Source organism: Pan paniscus, chromosome 19, assembly GCF_029289425.2.
Source record: "Pan paniscus chromosome 19, NHGRI_mPanPan1-v2.0_pri, whole genome shotgun sequence".
Taxonomy (NCBI): domain Eukaryota; kingdom Metazoa; phylum Chordata; class Mammalia; order Primates; family Hominidae; genus Pan; species Pan paniscus.
Window position 1 is genome coordinate 24,114,491 of NC_073268.2, and position 27,265 is coordinate 24,141,755.

The 27,265-nt window shown below is 37.8% G+C and overlaps 2 protein-coding genes and 1 long non-coding RNA gene across 5 annotated transcripts in view; 1 reads left to right on the forward strand and 2 right to left on the reverse strand.

The window, feature by feature from the left end:
- LOC117976486 (uncharacterized) overlaps nucleotides 1-19,057 on the reverse strand; it is a 162,323-nt gene extending 143,266 nt beyond the window's left edge. For 2 of the 3 annotated variants that reach the window (XR_008621605.2, XR_010110642.1), the window contains exon 1: nucleotides 18,922-19,057. This is a non-coding gene — a long non-coding RNA (uncharacterized LOC117976486). The remainder of the gene's footprint in view (nucleotides 1-18,921) is intronic. The other variant, XR_010110641.1, reaches the window with a different exon arrangement.
- LOC100993221 (transmembrane protein 99 (putative)) lies at nucleotides 1,804-19,063 on the reverse strand. The gene is given in 4 exon segments (XM_055101145.2): nucleotides 1,804-2,951; nucleotides 2,953-3,693; nucleotides 4,878-4,962; nucleotides 18,960-19,063. Coding segments are annotated over 2 exon segments (777 nt in total). The 5' UTR covers nucleotides 3,559-3,693; nucleotides 4,878-4,962; nucleotides 18,960-19,063; the 3' UTR covers nucleotides 1,804-2,780.
- Nucleotides 15,507-20,025, forward strand: KRT10 (keratin 10). The gene is made up of 8 exons (XM_034941903.3): nucleotides 15,507-16,148; nucleotides 16,988-17,070; nucleotides 17,438-17,594; nucleotides 17,682-17,843; nucleotides 17,932-18,057; nucleotides 18,372-18,589; nucleotides 18,969-19,375; nucleotides 19,660-20,025. The coding sequence occupies exons 1-8, from the start codon at nucleotides 15,537-15,539 to the stop codon at nucleotides 19,764-19,766; spliced, it is 1,872 nt and encodes a 623-aa protein (XP_034797794.3). The 5' UTR covers nucleotides 15,507-15,536; the 3' UTR covers nucleotides 19,767-20,025.
- Nucleotides 20,026-27,265: the final 7,240 nt, after the last annotated feature.

Below are 27,265 nucleotides of genomic sequence, written 5' to 3' on the forward strand. Positions count from 1 at the left end.
GGACTAAATAGGGGCCTGTGAAATTCTGGTGACTCTGATGGTGGTGGCCTTCTTTCAAGTAATGAGAGGAAAACCACACAGAATTTAAACAAATGCCAGGCCTACTATCTCGACAACTTACATTGCCTGGAAAATGCCAGTGCTGACCTTGCACTCAAAATAAAAAGATGGCATGAGAATTTGGGGGGGAAAAGTTGATGGTCAACCTCGAGACTATAGCAAATATTACAACACTATCAAGTACCTTAAAACTCAGTTGTCTTAAACATAGAAAATACAACCCTTTCTCCTGGCAAACATATATTGTATCTGATTAATTAATGCATCTAATGTCGAGAAAAGTGTCTAATGTGCATAAAAATTAATATGAAATGGCTCAACATTCATTTGAAAGAGAAATATTTATCCTGTATTTCAGAAGCTCTAAAAAATATATTTAGCTGAAAAGTTCTGTAATAGTCCGAGAAAAATTTAAATTTACTGTTTATCTGATATATATTTATACAAATACAACTTTTTGAGACAGGGTCTTGCTCTGTTGCCCTGGCTAGTGTGTGTGTAGTGGCACGATCATAGCAGCCTCACCCTCCCAGGCTTGAGCAATCCTCCCATGTCAGCCTCCCAAGTAGGGACTACAGACATGTGCCACCATTCCCAGCTAAATTTTTTTCTGTAGAGATGGGGTCTCACTATGTTGTTCAAGCTGATCTTGAACTCCTGGACTCAGGTGATCCTCCAGCCTCAGCTTCTCAAAGTGCTGGGACTACAAGCATGAGCCGCCATGACTAGCACAAATATGACTGACAAACTTACAATTGTTGAAATCCATGAAGTATATAATCTGGACCTAATGGCACCCAACATATTTTGTTAAATTATATGGTTCCTTTTCCTCCCTTGAAGGTAACAAATGTTACTTTGGAAAATGCCAACATTCCGCATTAGATCCACAATGCCAGGCTCACTGTGGATGACTTCAAGCTCAAGTAAGTCAGAAACCATGTAAAGAACTGAGAAAAAAAAAAAATACCTCCCCAATTCACCACTTTAAACAGTTACTACAAAATTTACAATATCATTATTTCATATTATTAAACATCTCAACATAAAACAATCTCTTTTATGTTTAAATTACAATAGTGGTCATAGGTTAGCAATGTGAAAATTCCCAGGCTAGCGATTTGAAATCTCATGTATGGTGTATGACTCTCCAATCCGTAGGTCAGAGACTTGGTTTTTATAGAACTGCAGGAGGTCCCCCATACTATACTTTAATTTTTTTTAACTAGGGAGACACAGTCCTTGAAAAACAAAGGTGCATTGCCCTGTACATGAAAAGGAGCTTGCTTCCTTTCCTAGTCGAAAGAGCAGAGGGGAGATTTTCACTCTTTCATGGCTTTAATAATGTTATTCCTACCATTTACTAAACACTGATGCTGTGCTAAGCACTTTTGCACATTAACTCAATTCTCATAATATTCCCATTTTAGCCAGGCACAGTGGCTCACACCTGTAATCCCAGCACTTTGGGAGGCTGAGGCAGGTGGATCACTTGAGGTCAGGAGTTTGACACCAGCCTGGCCAACATGAAACACTGTCTCTACTAAAAATACAAAAATTAGTCAGGCATGGTGATGCACACTTGTAATCCCAGCTACTTGGGAGGCTGAGGTGGGAGAATCGCTTGAACCTGGGAGGCGGAGATTACAGTGAACTAAGATCATGCCACTGTACTCCAGCCTGGGTGACAGAGCAAGACTAGGTCTCAAAAAAAAAAAAAAAAAAACCACACACACACAAAAAACCAATATTCCCATTTTAATGATGAGAAAACTAAGGTTCAGAGAAGTAATTTGCCCAAGGTGACAGCTGAACATGGCAGAGGTGCAATTTGAACCCATGTCTTCACATCCCAGTGCTGTGCTCTTTAAGCTCCACTATGTGGGATGTTTTATTACCACTGGATGAGGAGACCTCATTCTAAGCTGTATTGATTCTTCTAATTGGGCTCTGTTCAGATGCCAGAGTAAAGCTGTCCTTTATCACTGTGTTGAGGCTGATAGCAAGGGCCTGCAAAGTGTCTTAGACGAGTTGACTTTGAACAAGACTAACCTAGAGTTGCAAATGGAAAGCCAGATGGAGAAGCTGAATTACCTCAGAAACAATCATGAAGAGACGGGAACTACACAAAATGAATTTAAAGTTTCAGTATGTCAATACTTGTCAAGATATGGTGGTGGTGGCTATCATTATAAGAGACAGTCTTTTCATAAAACACAGGTAAAGTAACATAGACTGTAAGGCAAAACTTAACTCTCAGGATGACAATGAAAATCAAATAAATTACTTATATTAAAATAGTTTGTAAAAATTAAAAATATTATTCCTTTATATTGATCCTAAATATTTTTATAATAAGGTTGCCAGATAAAATACAGAACTCTCAGTTTAAATTATAATTTCAGGTAAACAATGAATAATATAACAGATATGTCCCAAATATTGCATGGAATATAGTTATACCAAAAAAAGTATTCAATGTTCATTTGAAATTCAAATTTAATTGGCATTCTGTATTTTATTTGCTAAATCTAGTAACACTATTTTGTTGTCTCCTAGAAATTTTTTTGAAACCTTAAAAAAGATTTCTAAACTCTACATTTTCAGTTTTAAATTTTTAATTTCTTTAAATAATCATATTCCAGATGCAAAATCAAGTAACCTGTGGCATTTTATTTTATTTTGGATCAGGAGATGAAGGCTGACAATGATAAGGTACCTTATGTTGAGGTAAACGTAGAAAACAAACGGCCCCAGGTGTGGACCTGACTGTCCTGCTGAACCAGACTAGAGAGTAATATGAGGCTTTGCCATAACAAAGCCACAGAAAGGCTAAGGCCTGGTTTAATGTAAGGTAAGCCTATCACCGCCAAAACAAAACAAAACAAAAAAAATACCCAATATTAAGCAGAAGTCATCAAAACTAGTATAAGTATTTATATTTTTATTCCACTCTAACACCTCAGAGTAAAGAACTGATGGGCAGGCATCAGCTTCTGCTGACAATTGCCAACCGGCATGAGATTGCTGAGCTGAGGTGGACTCTCCAGACACTGGAACTGGAACTCCAGGCCCAATGGCCTCTGGTAAGAATGCTGCAACGTGAGACCCTTGAGAGAGACTGACTTGTTGAAGATGAAGAGAAAACCAAGAGCCTCCAGTCCAGTTGTTGAAGAGCAACCACCAGCCAACACCAAGGAGACAGGAAAGAAGAAGTCCTTCTCTCAACCGATGTCCGCAAGCACAAAGAAGAGTCCCAAGATAGCGAAGAAAGGAAAATAACTCAAGGGAGAGCCAGGAAGAAAAATGCTCCACAAAAATCCATGGCTTTAAGAATACTTGAGGAAGGGAGCAGGCCAACACCCTCTGGCCACAGTGACCAGCTGAATGAGGAACTCTAACAGAATGAGCTGCAGTTGGAGCAACAGAGGGGACATAGCTGGAACAACAGAGTGAGGGGACACAGCCGGAGCAACAGAGTGGGAGGATGCCAACCATTTCAACTCTCTCCCTGAGCAGCGAGTAATTTCAGGGCAAGCCCAGAGACTAGGATCCATCTGAGAAGTCTTCAGAGGTCTGACCCAGAGAACTCAACAACAGGATACGTCCCATGGTGATGAAAATAAAATGAATCTGTTGTAAAAGGAAAAAACAAAAAAAAATATGTGTTGCTTTGAAATCCAATGGTATATTCACACGTGACATGTCTGGTCACAGATGTCTCAAAACATTTTGTGTCTGCACAGTATAATTAGTTTGCCCTGTAAAATTTAAAAGCAATTCTTTAATTTTAAACTATAGAGGAACAGTAAATTAGGATAAGAGAGAAAGACACAATACCAGGAGTAAATATACTTACATGGTTTCTTCACAATTACAAATTAAGTTCTATGTGGTACTAGTTTATGCCATTCTGCACTATTCTTCTACACTGTAATTTTTGATGAATCATCTTTTTACTTTTATTTTCCATTCCTTTCCTCTTTTAAATTTTTAAAAAATTTTATGGATACACAGTAGTTATACATATATATGGGGTACATGTGATATTTTGATACAAGCATACAATGTGTAATGATCAAATCAGGATAATGGGGATATTCATCATCTCAAACACTTATTTCTTTGTGTTGGGAACATTCTAATTTCACTCTAGTTATTTAAAATATATAGTGAATTTCTGTCAACTATAGTCACTCTATTGTGCTACTGAACACTAGATCTTATTCCTTCTAATTGTAAGTTTGTACCCATCAACCAACCCTCTTTATCCCCTACTTTCTCTCCCCCACCTCCCTACTATCCTCCTAGCCTCTCTGGTAACCATTATACTACTCTTTATCTCGATGAGATCAACTTTTTTAGCTCCCACATATGAGTGAGAACATGTAATACTTGTCTTCTTTTTAATCTAGTTTGACAGAAACTGAAAGTAACTACTGTTACAATATGTTACCCCAATATAGCTTGTGGGGTCTTCATCCTTGGAGACTTTTGAGATGGAAGGAAGGAAGCAGGGGAGGGAGGGAAGCAGGAAATTCTAACTAGACCAAATTTAGCATTTATATTCCAGATGCCAAGAAAATAAAAATAATGCAACATCTTATAGCTCTGCAAATATGCACTCATTTATATCTAAGCATTAGACTAGAAAATTCTAACTAGCTCTACATTTCAACCAAAATTATCAGTAGGGAAAATATTTGGAGAGACACCAAAAAGTTTAATAGCTTTTGAATGTATATAAGTTGGAAACTTTCAAAGCAACAGAACCCCTCCATGTCATAGTTTACTACTAAATTAATTCACATACACACCTTATGTTCACCGTTGCATTCCTCATGACTTAAGTTAAAAACCTGATGAAAAGTGATTAATCTCCATAATGGGTGTTAGCTCCATCTGAAAAAGCCAGCATTATAAAAGGATTAATGCTTCAATTATGCATGGTGGCTAATTGCTGTGATTTGTTATTTTAATGACTGGTCTGCCAAAGAGTTAGGAACCTCCATAAACCCATGCCAGATGGACCCTCAAGAAGTTAGTGCAGAGTCTCGCCTGGGAACAGACAAGGCCTACAAGTCTGATCTCTTCCAGGGCAGGACATCTTGCCTCATTAGTTCTTCTTCTTTTCAAATTAGTCTATTTTTTTCATCACAGAAGTATGATAAGGAAGGCTTGTCTAGTCTGAAAAAGAAACTAAAATCCCTTATGTTCTTGTTAATTTTCCAAGTCACATAACTGAAAAATACAATTTTAGCTCATTTCAAAAGAGTTTTAGGAGTTACTCAGTTTAAGCCAGCAACAGTGTGTTTAAAAAAAGAAAAAAGTTAATCATTGTGTTTTTAAAAAGCTCTGAAGATAGGTCTGTGTTCAAATCCCACCAAAGTCCCTTTATTGAATCGTTTTGGGCATGCTAAATTTTAACTAATTTCTTTTCTTTTTTGAGGGGTTTGTGGGAAACAGGGTCTCACCCTGTCACCCAGGCTGGAGTGCAGTGGTGCAATCACAGCTCACTGCAGCCTTGACCTTTTGGGCTCAGGTGATCCTCTCACCTCACCCTCTTGAGTAGCTGGGCCCACAGGCATGTGCCATCACACCAGGCTCTGTGTGTATGTGTGTGTGTGTGTGTGTGTGTGTGTGTGTGTGTGTGTGTGTGTGTGTGCATGTGTTTTGTAGAGACGGGGTTTTGCCATGTTGCCCAGGCTGGTCTCAAACTCCTGGGCTCATGCGATCCTCCTGCCTTGGCCTCCCAAAGTGATGGAACTACAGGTGTGAGCCACTGCACCTGGCCAACTAATTTTAGTTAAAATAAAATTTCTGGCCAAGGGTGGTGGCCCACGTCTGTAATCCCAGCACTTTGGAAGGCTGAGGCGGGTGGATCACCTCAGGTCAGGAGTTCAAGACCAGCCTGACCAACATGAAGAAACCGCATCTCTACTAAAAATACAAAATTATTAGGCATGGTGGCGCATGCCTGTGATCCCAGCTACTCGGGAGGCTGAGGCAGGAGAATCGCTTGAACCTGGGAGGCTGAGGTTATGGTGAGCCAAGATTGCATCTCTGCACTCCAGCCTGGGCAACAAGAACAAAACTCTGTCTCAAAATAAATAAAATAAAATAAAATAAAATTTCCCTCATAAAGTTGCCAACAGGATTTGATGAGACAAAACTGCAAGTAAAATTTAGAACAGGTCTTGGAACATAAAAAAGTCTCATCAAGCTCTACATACTCTATCTTAGGACTGACTTTGCAAATGTTATTTGCATATTTGTTTAATGGGTTTAATACAAGAAATCAAAAGTTCTTTGGACATTATCAGTCGTCAGCCTTGTGAAAGAAGCCACAGAATGGTTATGGTACATTTTCTCTGTTACTATTGTGTGTTACATTTAAATAATTATTTTCTCTGCTACTATTGTGTGTTACATTTAAATAATTATTTAAATCTATTCCTCTACCATTCTTACAACCCCCTTACCAAAAAAAAGTGATTCAAAGACAGAGGGTCCATTTATTATGAAATTGACTAGTTGTCTGAGTCCATAAGGTCAAGTATTTTTTAAAAACCTTTAAAATTAGGAAATTAATTTGATTCCTTAAGACTTTTTCCTTTAAATTTAAGCATGTTACATATACTGACTTAAAATCACTAGAGTGGGGGATTACTGCTTTCACTGTAAACCTTAACCTCTGTATGTATCATTTCTAATCTAAAACTTTCTCTACTCTATTTAGATCTGTCCAGACTCTCTAAGTAAAAATTATGAAGTTATACCCAATTATAATGTTATTTTCTCTCATATCCAGCCATCCTTGAAATGACCAATTGGACAAGCAACCACAACTGGACCTAAAGGAATTTTCTTAGATTTATGAGGGGGAGAAAACAGCCACTGAATTTTGGACAATGTTCAGTTTCAATATTTTAAAATGGGTCTGTAGAGAATTGTTTGGTACTTTCGGCTTCACTATTTTTTATGAAAACTAAAAGGGATATTATGTTTCTATTTTATGTTATATGTTAATTAATTATCCTACTAATGCAGCTAACCCATAGTGAGCAATTGTCTTTTACAGAATGAAATTAATTTACCTGAAAAGAAATCCCATGACATACTAATGAAATTTAAAAGCTAAGTTATATTATATTTAATCCTTAAATTACAACATACTCATAGGCTACCTAGCCAGAAACCCAACTAGAATTGTCAATTCTCCTAATATAAAAAACATTCAAAATTTTTAACTTTTTATGGGTCCATGGTAACTGTATTATTCAGAAGGAACAAGAGATATTTCAATACAGGCAACAATGCATAATAATCACACCCAGGTAAACGTGGTACCCATTACCTCAAGCATTTATCATTTCTTTGTGTTACAAATATTCCAATAATATTCTTTTAATTTAAAATGTACAATAAATTATTGTGACTATAATCACCCTGTTGTGCTATCAAATACTAGATTATATTTGATCTAATTATATTTTTGTACCCATTAACCATCCCCACTTCCCAGCCCCCTCACCCCACACTACCCTTCCCAGCCTCTGGTAACCATTTTTCTACTCTCTATCTCTATGAGTTCAATTGTTCTCATTTTTAGGTCCCACAAATGAGTGAAAACATGAGAAGTTTATCTTTCTATGCCTGGTTTATCTCACTTAACATAATGTCCTCCAGGTCCAGTCAAGTTGCTGTAATAACAGGATCTCATTCTTTTTTATGGCTGAATAGTACTCCATTGAGCATATGTACCACGTTTTCTTTATCAACCTGTCTGTTGATGGACACTTAGGTTGTTTCCACATCTTGGCTATTGTGAACAGCATTGCAAAAAAAAATGAGGGTGCAGATATCTCACTGATATACTGATTTCCATGATTTTGGGTATATATCTAGCAGTGGGACTGCTGGATCATACAGTAGTTCTATTATTAGCTTTTTGAGGAACCTCCATACTGTTCTCCATAGTGGCTGTACTAATTTACATTCCCAAGGACAGTGAACGAGGGGGTTCCCTTTTCTCCACATCCTCACTAGCATTCATTATTGCCTCTCTTTTGGATAAAAGCCATTTTAAGTGGGGTGAGTTGTACAACAAATTACTGTGACTGTAATAATTTACATTATTCATTCAACTGCAGTGAGAATCACATTCTCATTGCACAGTTTTGAGTCATTTCTCTGATGATCAACGATGTTGAGCCCCTTTTTACATACCTGTTTGCCATTATATGTTTTCTTATTTATTTTTTTTTTTTTTTGAGGTCACTCTGTTGCCCAGGCTGGAGTGCAGTGGCAGGAACATGGCTCACCTCAGCCTCCCAAGTAGCTGGGACTACAGACACATGCCATCACACCCAGCTAATTTATTTTTATTTTTTGTAGAGATGGGGTCTCCCTACGTGACCCAGGCTGGTCTTGAATTCCTAGGCTCAAGTAGTCCTCCCATCCCAGTCTCCCTAAGTGCTGGGATTAGAGGTGTGAGCCACCATGCCTAGCCTGTATGTCTTTTGAGATTTGTATGTCTATTCAGATCTTTTGCCCATTTTTTTATCAGATTATTAGATTTTCTTTCCTATTGAGTTGTTTGAGCTCCTTATATATTCTGGTTATTAACCCTCTGTCAGATGGATAGTTTGCAAATATTTTCTCTCATTCCGTGGGCTGTCTCTTTACTTTGTTGATTGCTTCCTTTGCTGTGCAGAAGCTTTTTAATTTGATGTGATGTATGAAAAAAATTCAAATTTTAGAATAAAACTACAGATATATTTTAGCAGGTTACTAGTATCAAGATAATCTCAACAGATCCAAGACCAAAAAAAAGTGACCTTTAATGAAGAGGAAAAAGTGAGGGCCAAAATGTTTTCTTAATATATATAGTGTATTTCCATTCTAAGGAATATATCTTTATATACTTTAAGGTATTTTAAAATTCCTATGCAGAATCTTGGTTTTCTTATCATTCTTACACATTCTTCCATCAAAAAGTGTCATAATTTCCTTTAAAGCAAAATTAAATTAGTTGTCTTCAACCAGCCTTCATTTAAATTTTTAACTTGCACTATTGCCAAAACATACAGGCCAAGAGTTTGGAGAAAAAAATAAAGGCAAAGAAAGTGGGGAAAGGCACTGAGGCAATACGAAAACATTCAGAGAACAATGAGTACTGGGTGCAGCAAGAGCAGAGGCACCCTCCCTTCTCTAAAGGAACTTAAATGTCGTATTGCATTGGAAACACTAATAAAGAGGCCAGAATATTATAACAAATTATAAAACACCAAGTTGTTCAACATAGGAAATGAGAAGAAAGAGACAGCCGTGAACTACAGACTAACGGTGAGAAGTCTCATGAAGGAGATGGCATTTAAGTCAGAGTCTGGAGTTGAGGTAGAATAACTTGAATAAACAGCAAAGTAGAAGATGGGCATTCTAAGCCAAGAGCAACAAACACAGGCCTTAAAATGGAACAAAGCATAGTATGTTAGCCAAGAGTAGAAAGGCCTGCTTAAAGGATTAAGTAATTAAAGGATTCTTAAAGGAGATGCTAACACACATTTTTTCACTGAATCATGGATTATTACCCATATTTTAATATTTAATATTACTATCCATATTTTATAGGGTAGTAAACTGAGACACAGAAAGCTGAGTATCTTGCCCAGGGCCACATAATTACTTTATGAAGAGAATGTAGCACTCCTTCCACTCCCCACCCTGACTCACCGCAGGGAGCATGAGGTTGGACAGACAGAGTCGGGCAAGGTTATGGAGAAGACTTAATCCGTCCACAAGAGGTCTGAGTATGTTGATGAAGTGATGACAGTACTGTTTCAAGAACATCAACCCTGCCGCAGTGAACAGATCTTAATTGACAGTGCTGAGTCAAGAAAACCACTTCAGAAGCTGGTGAAGTAATCTTCGAGAAAAGTGGTGAAAGCTCAGATTAGGGCAGTTACAGTGGGGCTACACAGAAAGAAACGAATACATTAGCTATGACAAAGAGAAGGTGACAAAATTAGTGCCTTGGTGGATGTAGGAGATAAAGAAATGAAGTTTAAAGTGAAAGGAAGTGTCACTCAAAGAAAAACAGATGGCATGGTTTATCACAAAAGTTATCAAGCTGAACACCTTTTCCCCACCCTACTTTCCTCTCCAGCCATTTTCTCCTCCCTCACGAGCCATTTTCTAACTTCTCACCCTATCCTTTCATTCATTCCTATTTTGAAGGCATCCTGTGGGTCGGACAGTGGGTTAACCTATGAGAAACAGAGATCACAAAACAGTAATAGCAACAAAAATATATTCATTAAGTGCTTATTCTATGCATGCAAACCATTGTTCTAAACGCTTTATATTTATTAACTCATTTGACTCCTGCTACAACTCCATAGAGTATGAAAAATTATAATCCCTACTTTAGAGAGGAGGACATTGAGATGAAACCTCACAGTAAATGGGGGAGCCTGGACTGTAACCCCGGCAGTCTGAGCCCAGAGCCCACCCACTTACCCTGCTACACTACCCTCAAAACTCAAAAGCCTTCAAGCAGTTTCCATATTTTTGTGGCTTCCATCACAGTACAGTCCCAGAAGTTTCAGAAAAATTGATATAGGAGTATTTGTAGATTTTAAATCCCCGAATTTTAGAAGATTACCAATGACAAGACATGAACTTTATCAATTGATATCTTAGTTGTCCAACAATTAGCTATCTGAGAAGAGGGTACCAAATCTATCAAATAATGATACAATTTTCCACTTTGTTTTGACTCTGTGGGTAGTAATCACAAAAGTATATTAAGCAATTTGCACAGTCACAGAACAGTAAAAAGAAAATGCCTGACTCTTAAACTTTGTGATAAATAACAGAAAATTCTAAATATTTAGATCAACCTTGCCATCTTGAGATATAACCTGCATTACCAGATTTGTCCTTCTGCAACTACCTAAACTATGTATTATATCTCAATTATATGTATTATATCTCAATCAGAAAAAGAAACTTGCAAATAGAATTTTCAGCTAGAAACTTCAAAAGAGGATTTTACTTGAAGCAAAATAAGGAAGAAATAAAAAGGATCCAAATCCCAACAGTGAGACAAGTCAAACTGATAACAAACTTGAATCCACAACATGCTTCTAGAGCTCCGGCCAAATTAACCCCATGCGAATAGCACCTATACCCGTCTTAACCACGACTCAAAGTTCAGAAGCAATTAAAGAAGAAATTGATAAACTGGACAACATGAAAATAAAATACCATAAGCAAAGTCATCAATTCCAATATTGGGTATGCATCATGAATTGCCCCACCACTACTCAATTAAAATTGTCCTCTGGAAGGATGCCAATGGTTCCAAATTACTTTCCTCAATCCACCTTTTCATTGACCTCTCGGATGATCACCTCACCCACGTTCTCTTCTCCCTTGGCTTCACTGATCCTCTTTCCCCCTTTCCCTGGTCCTAGATGTCCTTCTTTTCAGGATTATTCTCTAGCTCTACTTCTTCTTCCCAGCCCCTAAAGTGACTCCAAAAGTTCAGAATTAGACCTTCTGTACATTTCTCTCTAAATTCCTTCCCTTAGGGATCCTAACTACCCCCAAAATCTGCTATTCTGAATCTCTCTCCTTAACAGCAGTCCCATAATTGCTTAAAGACATGTTTACATGAATATCCTGGTATTACCTCAAATTCACGTCTTAAACCAAAACTCATCCTCAATCCCGAACTTTACTTCAATATTCTTTCATTGTGCACTCACACCACACACACACACACACACACACATTCACTAGACTGTTAGACAACCTCTCTGTAATTCCTCGGAACCCTGAACATTGCTCAAATATAGCCCAGATTACCCTATATTATAATCTCTGATTCGTGGGTATGTTTGTTTGCCTCTCCAAGTAGATTGTAAACTCCTTGAAGGGTAGGAGCTGTATCTTGGTCACCTATGCATTCCCCAGGCCATATTGCAGGTGCTCAATAAAACCTGCTGAAGGTATGAATAAATTAATATATACGGATGATCTACTCCAGCCAAACTGGTCACTCAGTGTCTCCACTTGCTTGGCATTTTCACAGTCCTGACTTCCCAGAAGTCTTCTCTCTGCTGTTGCACACATGAAAAGTCCTACTCATCCTTACAGGACTCAGCTTAAATTTCAACTGCACCATGAAACTTTGTCAGTTGGCCCCATTCCAACATGACCCCTTGCTCATTAGTCTTAAGAATGCCAGTCTGGTGTCATGAAAACTAGCACCTTTGTAACTGTATCTCTTGATTCAAAACCAGGCTGTGTGTCATCACACAGACACTGCTGATATATAAATAAACAAATACATACATAATCTGGCAAATTTCTAAAACTTTTTAAGGTTTAGGTTTTTTAGCTATTAAACGAGATAATAATACCTATCTTAGAGAACCTAGGGCAGGATTAAAGACAAGTAAACCATCTAGATCATAGCAGATATTCCGGAAATGTTAACTCCTTCCCCCTACACATGCAAGCCCCACCATCATTTTCCATTTACATAGCATACAGTGCTTAAACTGATGGTATATGTCATGTCTCCTCAATTAGACTGTAACTACTGGCAAGATCCATAAGGACGGGAGCTGTATCTCATTCATTTTTCTATATTTTAAATACCTACCAATGCACTTTACATAGAGACACAATAAAAATTGAGCACAATGAAAATACAGTTACAGTGGATTATAGCAATCAAGTGTAAATGGTGCCAAGACTAGAATCATAAATGTTCATCCAGTTTAGCTGTAGAATTATTATGTGGCATCTCTTAATTTTACTCATGCCAAAGGCTGATTTCAACAAATGACAGTGTGAATAAAGACAAATCAATTTCTACAGTATACAAGTTAATAAGTAATCTTTGGTAATAACAGTAAAGGTAGCTTAAATTAAATGTTATAGTATTAGAAGGCCCTCCATACCTGTATTTGTTCTTATGTACTTTTATGCAAAGATTCCCTTTCACATATTCTTTGGTTTAATATGATTGTAACAGAGCTCTCTTCATACCACTTGTTAATTAACTGAAAGGAGATTGGGATTTTTATATTTTTCACTGGGGGGAGAAATTATAGGCTAATACTAAAACAAAATTGGTAATACTAAGATCCAAAACTTGTGCTAATTACAGGTAAAATCAATCAAAATATCTTTTTAATTAAAATGTTTCTTTCCAAAAAGGTTTCATTAATATCAAGGTTTCAACATGTTCTCTGAAGTTATTGGAGTTTTTTCTTTTCCTATCCTGATTTATCATAGCCTTCTTTAACTGTAGGTTATCTTCATCAAGAATCAATTCCCATGGTTGGGTTTCAGTTTTTCTTTTAACTACTGCCCCATTTGCATGTGCTAACAAGTTGGAAGAGTTGCAATCTGCTGGGTAGTAACCTCCACTTTAACAATCAACATTTGATTAATGCTCCCAACCACACTCCCCTTCCCTACAGAAACTATTTCTGTAGTTTTCATAAACCAAAATGTGCAGCAATAAACTTAATTTGAAAAAACAATTACTAAAGGTAGAGTGTGTGCCAAATCATTACCCTTTGAATATTTTCATGATTCTAAGTTCTTTTTGTTTTGCTCTTTTTCCCCATTTGGAGAAGTTTACGGTGAGAATTAGAGTCATTCATCTCCATTAGACCAAATCCACTGGAGCAGATAATATATATACACATTGGTAAAGTGGAAAAGAACCAAGGAGTTAAAAGACCAAGCTTCTAATTGCAGTTCAACCACCTGTTACATATCTTCAGGAAAAAATCACAACCTCTCAACTTCAACTTCCTCTTCTATAAATTAGAAATAACAATAACCACACCTGTAACCCCAGCACTTTGGGAGGCCAAGGCAGGCAGATCAAGAGGTCAGGAGATTGAGACCATCCTGGCTAACATGATGAAACCCTGTCTCTACCAAAAAGACAAAAAATTAGCCAGGCATGGTGGCACACACCTGTAGTCCCAGCTACTCGGGAGGCTGAGGCAGGAGAATGGCGTGAACCCGGGAGTGGAGCTTGCAGTGAGCCAAGATGGCGCCACTGCACTCCAGCCTGGGCGACAGAGCAAGCCTCCGTCTAAAAAAAAAAAAGAAAGAAAGAAAGAAAGAAAGAAAGAAAGAAAGAAAGAAAGAAAGAAAGAAAGAAAGAAAAGAAATAATAATAACCACCATTCCTATCTCAACAGCTTGTTCTAGAAATTTTTAAAGCACAGTATCACAAACAGCACTACATAATTGTAAAACATGTATGAATATATACATCCAAACAACAGCAATGTCATAGCCTATGGGTAGATATAATCTTATACAATGTACCAAAATCCCAATTTACTTCACTAGACAAACTGTTATACCAAATTCTGTACACAGTATATCCAAGAAAATGTGTTGTTTTTATTGAGAAACTGAACCTAGCTTGGGAACACATGTGCACAGTCTAGTTCATAATATTTGGTGCAAGTATCATTCTCTAATATAGATTTACATTTTTGCAAGCAAATTTTTACTTGCAATCATAACATATCCAAATTTTCCCTTTTTACTCAATCAGAACTTAGTGTAAAGTACTACAAGTTAGTTCTTCGGATTTCATGCTAAGAAAATAATGCAGATTTTCTGCATTATTATGGTCTTCACAGAAACCTTAACTATGATGAATTTAAAAGTGCAAAATAATCCAGGATAACTTTATGATTTCAGATTTTTTAATGTTAAAAATAATGCCATCATTAATTAGAAAATTCTAAAATCATTACTTCCACTTTCTTAGGCAAAATATCAATATACTCTCATTTGCCAAATAAATTAAAAGATCTCCTACAAACACAATCTCCTAAATTGTGGTTTTATGGCTTTAATGTTTTATGTGTGGCAACTATTGATGCTAGTTAAATTTTTAGAAACTTTTTCTTTTTGATTCCCTACAGTTGTCTACAAGAACCTTATTGTAGCATGATCCTGCCAGACTTTATGCTATTTGTTGCTCCAATTAAAACTGTTTAAAACATGAATTTGAAAAATCTTATTTTAACTATAATTTTGTAGCTGAAACTTTTTTTTCTAAACTTTGCAAACATTCTATGCTACCTGAATTAGTGCTGAGAAAAATGGATCTTAACGGTTGCTCAATGTTCTTCAACAGGTGAAAAGCATAATAAAACATGCTCATCTGAACTCCACCCATTTTCAATTTCAACATAGCAAACCTCCTGTTTATTCTTAGGGCAAATTCAAAATTGTACATATTGGGATTGGTTATTACTGAAGATAATTTATGCAATCATAAGCCAAAGATGCTAAGTTGGCAAAAAGAAAACCATGTAAGTAAGCAAACTCTAACACATGTGGACACACCCTCTCAGTATATAAAGGCTTGTCACTGTCCTTGGTAGCAGGCACTCCCTGGGCTAAACAGCATCACCATGTCTGTTCGATACAGCTCAAGCAAGCACTACTCTTCCTCCCGCAGTGGAGGAGGAGGAGGAGGAGGAGGAGGAGGGTCATCCCTAAGAATTTCGAGCAGCAAAGGCTCCCTTGGTGGAGGATTTAGCTCAGGGGGGTTCAGTGGTGGCTCTTTTAGCCGTGGGAGCTCTGGTGGGGGCTGCTTTGGGGGCTCATCAGGTGGCTATGGAGGATTAGGAGGTTTTGGTGGAGGTAGCTTTCGTGGAAGCTATGGAAGTAGCAGCTTTGGTGGGAGTTATGGAGGCAGCTTTGGAGGGGGCAGTTTCGGAGGTGGCAGCTTTGGTGGGGGCAGCTTTGGTGGAGGCGGCTTTGGTGGAGGCGGCTTTGGAGGAGGCTTTGGTGGTGGATTTGGAGGAGATGGTGGCCTTCTCTCTGGAAATGAAAAAGTAACCATGCAGAATCTGAATGACCGCCTGGCTTCCTACTTGGACAAAGTTCGGGCTCTGGAAGAATCAAACTATGAGCTGGAAGGCAAAATCAAGGAGTGGTATGAAAAGCATGGCAACTCACATCAGGGGGAGCCTCGTGACTACAGCAAATACTACAAAACCATCGATGACCTTAAAAATCAGGTAAGAGGTATTTTTAAATCCAGCTTTAAGTATCTTGTCCATGTAATCCAGACAGATGAATCTTAAATTAAGCACAATGTGGCTGTTCACTATGTTTACCTATGTTACTTTCTTCCTTCAAAAATAACCCAGTCTCATCAAAGATAAACATCTGTGAAAGTATGGTCATGGCAATCTTCATCCAGCAAGTGTGCTACTTGTCTTAAGAGGATGGGAGATTACTAAGCACTTTTGAGGTTTTAATGAGCATACAATGAGTCCACAGTTAAAATATGCTAGGCTATTTACAAATGTAGAAACTGAAAAAAAAATCATGATATGAATCAGAACAAAATGTTATTCAGACTGATAACAAGCCATATTCAGTACCAACATGGCAAGAAAAATAAATTTTCCAGTATGAAAATGGGACACTGCTTGCCTCTAAGGAATTTCTGAATTGTACCTATTGTGTACCAGTTCAGAGTGTATTTATTTATTAGTATTTATCATGAGTTAAACAAATGCAGGTGTGAGTCAGCCAAAGCATGGCTGAAATACATGGAAATCACATAGTCTAAAAGAGGAGGGCACACTTACAGGAATACATCTATATAATTCCAGTTAGTTTTCAGAAAGGAATAATTCGTGTACAGAAATACAAGACTGGAGAAATTCCAAGAGAACAAATAATTCAAAGTTAAGTATATGGGTAAGCCTGCAATATTTCATATTTAAAATAAAAAATTTTCCCAAGATTTTGTAAGAGAACAACATAAAAGTGCAGAGTGCATCTATGTCACTACAAAAGCCATATCTGCATCTGACCTCTTCTCAAATAACTGTGCCTCTCCCTCCAGATTCTCAACCTAACAACTGATAATGCCAACATCCTGCTTCAGATCGACAATGCCAGGCTGGCAGCTGATGACTTCAGGCTGAAGTAAGTTAAGTGATCGTTGTATAATACTATCACAACGAATACATCAGTGGTTTTTAACAATGACTTGGGATGCCCTCAATAACATTTACATTTTTCTGAATTCACCCAAAGTTAAATAGTATTGGAGTTATCTGAGAAATTTTCCATGTCAGTGTTACCTTTTTGGCAATATTAAAGGAAGAAAATGCATTTTAAAGTAACTGCTAAGCTTTTTTCCATTAAACCACTATTACTTCTAAGAGAACTGCACATGACAAATATTGCCATTACATGAGATCAACTATGTATTTGCTTTTTAAATAGTCTCTGCCCAGATACATCTCCCCTATATAAGTTATAACCAGTATTGATATCATGCTTGTTTCAGGTATGAGAATGAGGTAGCTCTGCGCCAGAGCGTGGAGGCTGACATCAACGGCCTGCGTAGGGTGCTGGATGAGCTGACCCTGACCAAGGCTGACCTGGAGATGCAGATTGAGAGCCTGACTGAAGAGCTGGCCTATCTGAAGAAGAACCACGAGGAGGTGACACAAAAGTTATACTTTTCCCAGCCAAAAGAGAGTTCATTATGGTCCTCGTGTAGCCATTAAATCTTTCTGTTCCTCAAACAGGAAATGAAAGACCTTCGAAATGTGTCCACTGGTGATGTGAATGTGGAAATGAATGCTGCCCCGGGTGTTGATCTGACTCAACTTCTGAATAACATGAGAAGCCAATATGAACAACTTGCTGAACAAAACCGCAAAGATGCTGAAGCCTGGTTCAATGAAAAGGTAAAGTAATCTTCCTTTATAGTGAAACTCATGGAGGTTTTATCATTTCAGAATTCCCTCACCCTTTTCCTTGTTTTTAATACTCTAGAGCAAGGAACTGACTACAGAAATTGATAATAACATTGAACAGATATCCAGCTATAAATCTGAGATTACTGAATTGAGACGTAATGTACAAGCTCTGGAGATAGAACTACAGTCCCAACTGGCCTTGGTATGTTAACTCTCATGAAATGACTTCAACTTTATCATACAAAGTTTCATGCTCACCTAAGAATATGCAATGCAACAAAAAAATGCAGAGTTGGAGGTAGGAAAGAGAAAACAAAGTGAAGCTCATGTTAATGGAGGAAAAGTACTACTGGTGTTGATCTAAAAGTGCTGAAACTGAAATGGTGCCATTAAACATACAACAAATTCTGTTCATTTTCTTATTCTTCTATATAATGCCTTACTAAATAATCAAATAAGCGTCACTATACTCAACTGAACAAGGAAGTCACTAAGCCACAAAAAAATCCGTTTCAGAAACAATCCCTGGAAGCCTCCTTGGCAGAAACAGAAGGTCGCTACTGTGTGCAGCTCTCACAGATTCAGGCCCAGATATCCGCTCTGGAAGAACAGTTGCAACAGATTCGAGCTGAAACCGAGTGCCAGAATACTGAATACCAACAACTCCTGGATATTAAGATCCGACTGGAGAATGAAATTCAAACCTACCGCAGCCTGCTAGAAGGAGAGGGAAGGTAAATTTTAAAATGAAAAGTTATTCCAGTTTCTTTTATTCAATATTCCAGATAGCAAGGCTTATCTAAACCCCAAGAAGATGCCAGAGAATGAGAGAAAGGGAGGAGAGGGGGTAGAGTACAGAAAAAGGAGTACGCAACCGCAATCTCACTTTCTCATGAATTTGGCCCAAAATGATTCTTAAGAGTTCTGTGAACTTAACATTGTTTTCAAAGGATGGGTTTTAAAATATATACCTGGCAGGGTTTTAAAATATATTCCTGGCAGGGTTTTATTTTTTCAACACGTTTTGCTTATTTTCTAAACTAACGGCAACTGGAAAGCTACCCACCGTTTTCCAACGTTAGAGATAACCGAATGTGACCTCACCCCGTTTAGTTCCGGAGGCGGCGGACGCGGCGGCGGAAGTTTCGGCGGCGGCTACGGCGGCGGAAGCTCCGGCGGCGGAAGCTCCGGCGGCGGCTACGGCGGCGGCCACGGCGGAAGTTCCGGCGGCGGCTACGGAGGCAGTTCCGGCGGCGGCTACGGAGGCGGAAGCTCCGGTGGCGGAAGCTCCGGCGGCGGCTACGGGGGCGGAAGCTCCAGCGGCGGCCACGGCGGCAGTTCCGGCGGCGGCAGTTCCGGCGGCGGCGGCGGTGGCTACGGGGGCGGCAGCTCCGGCGGTGGCAGCAGCTCCGGCGGCGGATACGGCGGCGGCAGCTCCAGCGGAGGCCACAAGTCCTCCTCTTCCGGGTCCGTGGGCGAGTCTTCATCTAAAGGACCAAGGTCAGCAGAAACTAGCTGGGGTAATCAGAATTAGTTTTAACTTCTTGTGATGGTTTTTTTGCGCTTTAAGCTCTAGAGTTGTTTTTAAAAATTAAAAATCTTAGAGACGGTTCCGTTTGCATTTGTTCACAAACTACTCTTAACACCAGCCATGAAAAATGGCATGATCAAAATGTCATACCTTAAGCATTTTTTTGGGCTTAACAATGTAAAGTTGAAATTTCCTTCTTTTTACAATATTTGCTTGTTAATTACTAAGGATCCCTACAGACTGTTTAAAATTTTTTTTCCGTCATTCACACAGATACTAACAAAACCAGAGTAATCAAAACAATTATTGAAGAGGTGGCGCCCGACGGTAGAGTCCTTTCATCTATGGTTGAATCAGAAACCAAGAAACACTACTATTAAACTGCATCAAGAGGAAAGAGTCTCCCTTTACACAGACCATTATTTACAGGTGCATGGAAAACAAAGTCTCCAAGAAAACACTTCTGTCTTGATGGTCTATGGAAATAGACCTTGAAAATAAGGTGTCTACAAGGTGTTTTGTGGTTTCTGTATTTCTTCTTTTCACTTTACCAGAAAGTGTTCTTTAATGGAAAGAAAAACAACTTTCTGTTCTCATTTACTAATGAATTTCAATAAACTTTCTTACTGATGCAAACTATCCCAATTTGTCAGAATTTATCTTTACTTAAGTACATAATACTCTTTAAAATTAAAGATTAGTAACCCATAGCAGTTGAAGGTTGATGTATCCAGAAATTCGGAAGACAGAACTATTGTCATGCCTTTTCTGAGTTTTTTAATCATGTATGTTCAGACCACCGTCAGTAAATTCACTGAGTAAAGTCTGTAAATCCCCAACATTACTCTTTAAGATACACAATATGTGGAAGGCTCCCAGCTCTCTGGCTTTAAATTATTTCAATCCTGGAAATTCTGGAATATCTCAAATAAAACCCCCAAAATAATAATAATTGGAAATTTTATATTTTCTAATTACCTGACTTCTCACCTTTGCCTTTTCTTACTTTCTTCCAGTTACTATATTACTTCTTCCCAATTGTTATATAGCTTGACATATCTTCTGACACCACCCAAGTAAAATCATATCACCCCCAACAAAATTATTTGATGTCCATCAGATGAACGTGAGAAACACTGTCAGGAAGTAGTGATGCCAGTGTAACCAAAAGGACACCACTAGGTCTCTGCCTTCCCCAACTGTGCCCAGTGATCAGGACTAAAGACCTTGTACTTTCATAGCCCAATCACATCCTTCAGCCAATAAGAACCCAACCAACATTACTTAGTACTCTACTGGGGATCCTATGAAGGGAATAAGCTGGCGTGTCCCTTAGACTACCTTGTGTCCTCTGATGAGTTCTTGGATTACTCATGTGCACCAAGTAGCAGCTTTCCTCAGTATCCTTGATTTGAGCTCCAGATCTGAGCCCTGATCCCCATGCCATTTGTTGGCACTGCACTCTGTAGACACTACCCTCTGTACCCCAAATTGATGACAGGAGCCTTGTTTCAATGGGATGGATTTCCCTATAGTCAAGGCTTCATAACCTGCTTAGCACCAGATATTAGCACAGCCCAGAGGCTCTCCATTTTCGTTCATGTGCCTCTAAATGCCTAAATGTCTAAATGCTCACATGCCCCTGGATATTTGTACCAGCTAACCTTCTTGGGAGCCAGTCTTCTCGGATCCACTATTGAAGTCCCAACACGCCTCACTGCGTAGAGCCCTGAAACACTGTGAAGTCCTTACGTTGCTGTGTAAGGACTCTGAACTCCTACTGTGTAAATAGTGCTATACTGCCTGCTGTTCAGAAACACCATCTTTTAAAATATGTATTATAAGGTTAACCAAATCCCCGGGACCTATTGTACTTATAATCTGAGGTTACCATTCACCTTATTCTGAAGAAATAGATTTTTTATATTCAATACCACTGATACGAGGCAAATACACATATGTTACTATGAGATAGCAGTGCTTGCTGTTAAGTTTGTCTCTTCTACCCATTCTGCCCTCCTCCCCCAGGCCACAATCTTAGCAGTCAGAGTCCTCTATGTGGTTGGATGGTGACCCAAACTTTCATTCCTGAAAAGTCTGCATACATCGTGGTCCTGTCTTCTTACCATTTCAATCTTGCAATACCTCCTTAAACAATTATTTATATTCTCTCTAATAAAGTAAATACTTTATCTCAGATAAACAGCTGCTTTCTTGATTGGACTTGGATAACTGTGGTTTGTTTTTGCTTTTTTTTTTTTTTTAATGAGACAAAGTCTCACTGTGTTGCCCATGCTAGTCTTGAACTGGGCTCAAGCAATCCTCCCACCTCAGTCTCTGAGTAGCTGGGATTATAGGCACATGCCGCAGTGCCCAACACTATGGTTTAATAAAGATAATCTGTCTAAATAAGCCACTTGTCTTTAATAAGGACATTGGTATTTATAGTAAAAAAAATTACAGAATTATTTTTAAAAATTATTAAATAGCACAGGGCACTATTTTTACCAAATAAATTTGCATGTACCTATTAATCAAAAAATTCTGTATGCATTCTTACAGATTCTAAAGTCATTACAGAATCCTGCTATTTAAGCAGGGTAGTGCCTAATTAGATTGGCAGAGCCAATTCGGCACCCATGTCAAAAAATATTACACGATAAAATCCTGTTTCCCCAAAGATGTTCTCTTATGATGCTAAAGGCCTAAAGGCTTTGCACCCTAATCTTGGTGCCCATGATGGCTTGATATTTTGCTTGGGAGTGAAGAAATAGCTTTGTTAGGGTCATCTTTATCAGGGAAGTAACTCGATTAAGGTTAAATAGGATGCATCTAATATTTCTCATCTATATTGCATTTTGAGAATGGGAATTAGGTAAAGAGCTTATTCATGGTTTATGAGCATGCAAGTGAAACACAGTGATCCCTGGACTTCCTATCCTGGCACTGGCATTTACAAATTATGTACCTTTGGACAAGTTACTTCAACCCTTCTGAGTCTGTTTACTTACCTATACAATAAGGGATAGCTACCTTATATGAGGTAGTTGTGGTTAAACTAAGCTTGACAATGAAAATAATGATAATAATAGCCTTTAAATCACACCAGGCATTGTTCTGAGTAAATGATGGATGGATAGATAGGTAGGTAGGTGGGTAAATGTGTGGATGGATAGATAGATAGATTAGATAGATAGATAGATAGATACAGATAGGTAGGTAGACTCAGTACATATAACATGTATATGAACTCATTTAAGCTTAGCTACTACCCTACAGTTTATTTTCAACACAGAACCATAGTTATCCTTTTAAAATGTAAGTCTAATTATATTAGATCAAATTGTAAGTCTAATTATATTTGATCAAAATTCTTTGATGTCTCTCCATTTCTCTTTTGATGTTACCTTGGTTAATATTCTTTAACAAGATGGTCTTCCTTACCTCCTTCAAGCCTTTGCACAGTTGTCACTTTTTCTTTGAGACCCACTCTGATTTTCCGCTTAAAATTTTACCTGCCAATCTCCCAACTCCCCTATCTGCTCCACTTTTTTTTATTATTATTATACTTTAAGTTCTAGGGAACATGTGCAGAATGTGCAGGTTTGTTACGTAGTTATACGTGTGCCATGTTGGTTGGCTGCGCCCATTAACTCGTCATTTACATTAGGTATTTCCCCTAATTCTATCCCTCCCCCAGCCCTCACCCCACAACAGGTGTGTGATGTTCCCCACCCTCTGTCCATGTGTTCTCATTGTTCAACTCCCACCTATGAGTGAGAACATGTGGTATTTGGTTTTATGTCCTCGTGATAGTTTGCTCAGAATGATGGTTTCCAGCTTCATCCATATCCCGGAAAAAGACATGAACTCATCCTTTTTTATGGCTGCATAGTATTCCCTGGTGTATATGTGCCACAGTTTCTTAATCCAGTCTATCATTGCTGGACATTTGGGTTGGTTCCAAGACTTTGCTATTGTGAATAGTGCCACAATAAACATACGTGTGCATATGTCTTTATAGCAGCATGATTTATAATCCTTTGGATGTATACCCAGTAAAGGGATCGCTGGGTCAAATGGTTATTTCTAGTTCTAGATCCTTGAGGAATTGCCACACTGTCTTCCACAATGGTTGAACTAATTTACACTCCCACCAACAGTGTAAAAGCGTTCCTATTTCTCCACATCCTCTCCAGCATTTGTTGTTTCCTGACTTTTTAATGACCGCCATTCTAACTGGTGTGAGATGGTATCTCATTGTGGTTTTGATTTGCATTTCTCTGATGACCAGTGATGTTGAGCATTTTTTCATATGTCTGTTGGCTGCATAAACGTCTTCTTTTGAGAAGTCTGTTCATTTCCTTTGTCCACTTTTTGATGGGGTTGTTTGTTTTTTTCTTGTAAATTTGTTTAAGTTCTTTGTAGATTCTGGATATTAGCCCTTTGTCAGATGGGTAGATTGCAAAAATTTTCTCCCTTTCTGTAGGTTGCCTGTTCACCATGATGATAGTTTCTTTTGCTGTGCAGAAGCTCTTTAGTTTAATTAGATCCCATTTGTCAATTTTGGCTTTTGTTGCCATTGCTTTTGGTTTTTCAGTCATGAAGTCTTTGCCCATGCCTGTGTCCTGAATGGTATTGCCTAGGTTTTCCACTTTTTCTTTTTTTCACAGCACTGTTTCCAACTTACTATACAATGTATTCATTATTAGTCATCCTTTTCTCCTGCTAGACGGTACACTCCAGAAAGACAACGCTTGATCTTCGTCTACTTTATCCATTCATGTATCCTGAGGCACTAGAACAGTGACTAACACAGGTTAGGTACCAAAAATATCGTTTTTGAAGGAATGAACTCTATGACATATATACTATTATTATCTCCATTTTACAGATGAAGAAACTGAAGCACAATTTAATTCATCACTGGAACTAAGAGTGTAGGAAATGATTATATATAAATGGACATTAGTGTATGATAAAGGAAGAATCTAAACCCTAAGAAAGTAAGGTTTATTCAGTAAATGATAAACTATTAAACCCATAACAAATATACTAGAAATAATCCGAATGAGTGTCTTAAACATCCATATAAGTAGTAAAAAAAAAAAAAGCAGAAAAAAATGTGTAATCACATTTTTTAAGTTTTGAAATAATTATAGACTCGTTGGAAATTGCAAAAATAGTAGAGTCCAGTGTACTCTTGACTCACCTTCCCCAAATAGAGACATCTTCTATAGGCTAGGGTATAATATCTAAAATTTAAAAATTGGCATTGGTACATCACTGTTTAACTACAGAGCTTACTCAGTTTTTGTTTTTCCTAACCTGCATGTGTATTCACAAAATACAAATCTTATAAAGGACTGGCATATAGAATATAAATATAAAAAACTATAACTCAATAACAAGAAAAAAACCACAAACCAAAAAAAAAATTGTGTGTCTGTGCAATTGTACCCCATGTATAGGTTCAATTTTTGTACCACCACCCAAATCAAGATACAGAACCATTTCATAACCACAAAAGAACTCCTTCATGCTACCTTTTTGTATTCACATGTGTACCTCAACACTCCCTTCCCAGTTCCTGGCCCCTGGCAACTACTAATCTCCATCTCTATAGTTTTACCATTTAGAGAATGCTATATAAGTGTAATCACACAGTATGTAACCTTTTGAGACTGAACATTTGTGTACACGTTTTGGTGTGAACATACATTTTCATTTCTCTGGGTTATATGTCCAAGCACATAATTGCTAGGTCATATGGTAGGTGCATGTTCAGTTTTGTAAGAAACCGCCAAACTGTTGTCCAGAGAAGCTGTACCATTTTATATTGCCACCAGCAATAAATGGGAGAGCAAATTTTTCTGCATCCTCACCAGTATTTGGCATTACCAGTATTTTTCTAATAGGTATGTACTTATAGCTCACGGAAGTTTTAATTTGCATTTCCCTAATGGAAAATGATGCTGAATAGCTTTTCTTTTTATTTTCTTTTTTTTCTCTCTCTTTTTTCTTGTTTTGAGACAGAGTCTTTCTCTGGCGCCCAGGCTGGAGTGCAGTGGAGCGATCTCAGCTCACCGCAACCTCTGCCTCCCAAGTTCAAGTGATTTTCCTACCTCAGCCTCCTGAGTAGCTGGGATTACAGGCATGCGCCACCATGCCCAGCTAATTTTTGTATTTTTAGTAGAGATGAGGTCTCACCATGTCAGCCAGGCTGGTCTCAAACTCCTGACCTCAGGTGATCCACCCACTTCAGCCTCCCAAAGTGTTGGGATTACAGGCATGAGCCACTGTGTCTGGCCTGAACAGCTTTTCATGTGGCTATTTGCCATCCGTATCTCCTCTTTGGTGAAACATCTGCTCATGTATTTTGATCATTATATAGCCCATTTGTATTTCATTGTGTTCTTTTCACTTAGGATTACTTTGGCTATTCATGATCTTCATCGGTCCCATATGAATGTTAGAATAGTTTCTTCTAGTTCTGTGAAAAATTACATTGGTGATTTGATAGGAATAGCATTGAACCTGTAGTTCGTTTTGGGCAGTATGGTCATTTTAACAATATTGACCCAATATCATTATTCACCCAATCCATGAGCATATGATGTTTTTCCATTTGTTTGTGTCATCTATTGAAAGTCACCATCAAAATAATTTTAAAAAGCCAAAGACTGGGAGAAAATAGTCACAAAATACAAATCTTATAAAGGACTGGCATATAGAATATAAATATAAAAAACTACAACTCAATAACAAGAAAAAAACCACAAACCAATTAAAAAATGGACAAAAGATTTGAACTGATACTTTATCAAAGAAGAGATACAAATGGCAAATAAGCACACAAAGAAGATGCTTGACATCATTAGACATTAGGGAAATACAAATTCTAAACATACCACTATACAACTATTAGAATGACTCAAAAAAATTTTTTTGATGGACAATACCAAGTGCAAGTAGGGATTCTGAGCAACTGGAACCCTCATATATTGCTAGTGGGAATGCAAAATTATAGTTTGGCAGTTTCTCATCGTGTTAAACATAGACTTAACATACAATCTAGCAATCTCACTCATAGACATTTATCCAACTGAAATAAAAATATCTACATAAAGACCTATGAGGAAAATTTAGAGCAGCTTTATTCATAATCATGAAATCTGAAAATAGCCCAAATGCCCATAAACTAGTGAATGGAAAAAAATATGGTACACCTATATATGAAATGCTACAAAAGAAACAGACCACATTACATCTTGAAATTCAAAAGCATTATGCTAAGTGAAAGATGCTAGACTCAGAAGGCTATATATTATAGCTCATTGATATGACATTCAAGGAAAAGTCAAACTGGAGAGCTAAAAACAGATCAGAGATTGTCAGAGGGTAAAGGGAGTGTGTTTACCACAAAGAGGTACAAGAGGATTTTTTGGAATGATGGAAGTATTCTCATATTCTCTGTTTTGTTTATGGTGGCCATTGTACAACTGAATTTGTTTGTCAAAATTAATTGAACTATACACCAAAAGAAGGTAAATTTTACTTTATGTACATTAAACCTCAATAAACCTGACTTTTAAAAAAAATGAAAATTAAAAACAGCAATTGAACATTTAGCTTTTTATTTTTCTAGTGTGGTCAGTTTCTGCTGTATTTTCAGCTCCAAAAAAAGCTTGTACTCTGAGGACTAAAGAGCATGAAAATTTCTTTATAGCAAAAAAAAAAATAGCACAGGTAAATAATTTCCTTATAATGGATTTTTTAATGAACAAACTTTGTGAATCATATTCTTAATCTATAGAACCAACGGATTAATTAAAGTTGAACCATAGCCTGCCTGTAATCACACGTTTATATTTGTGCA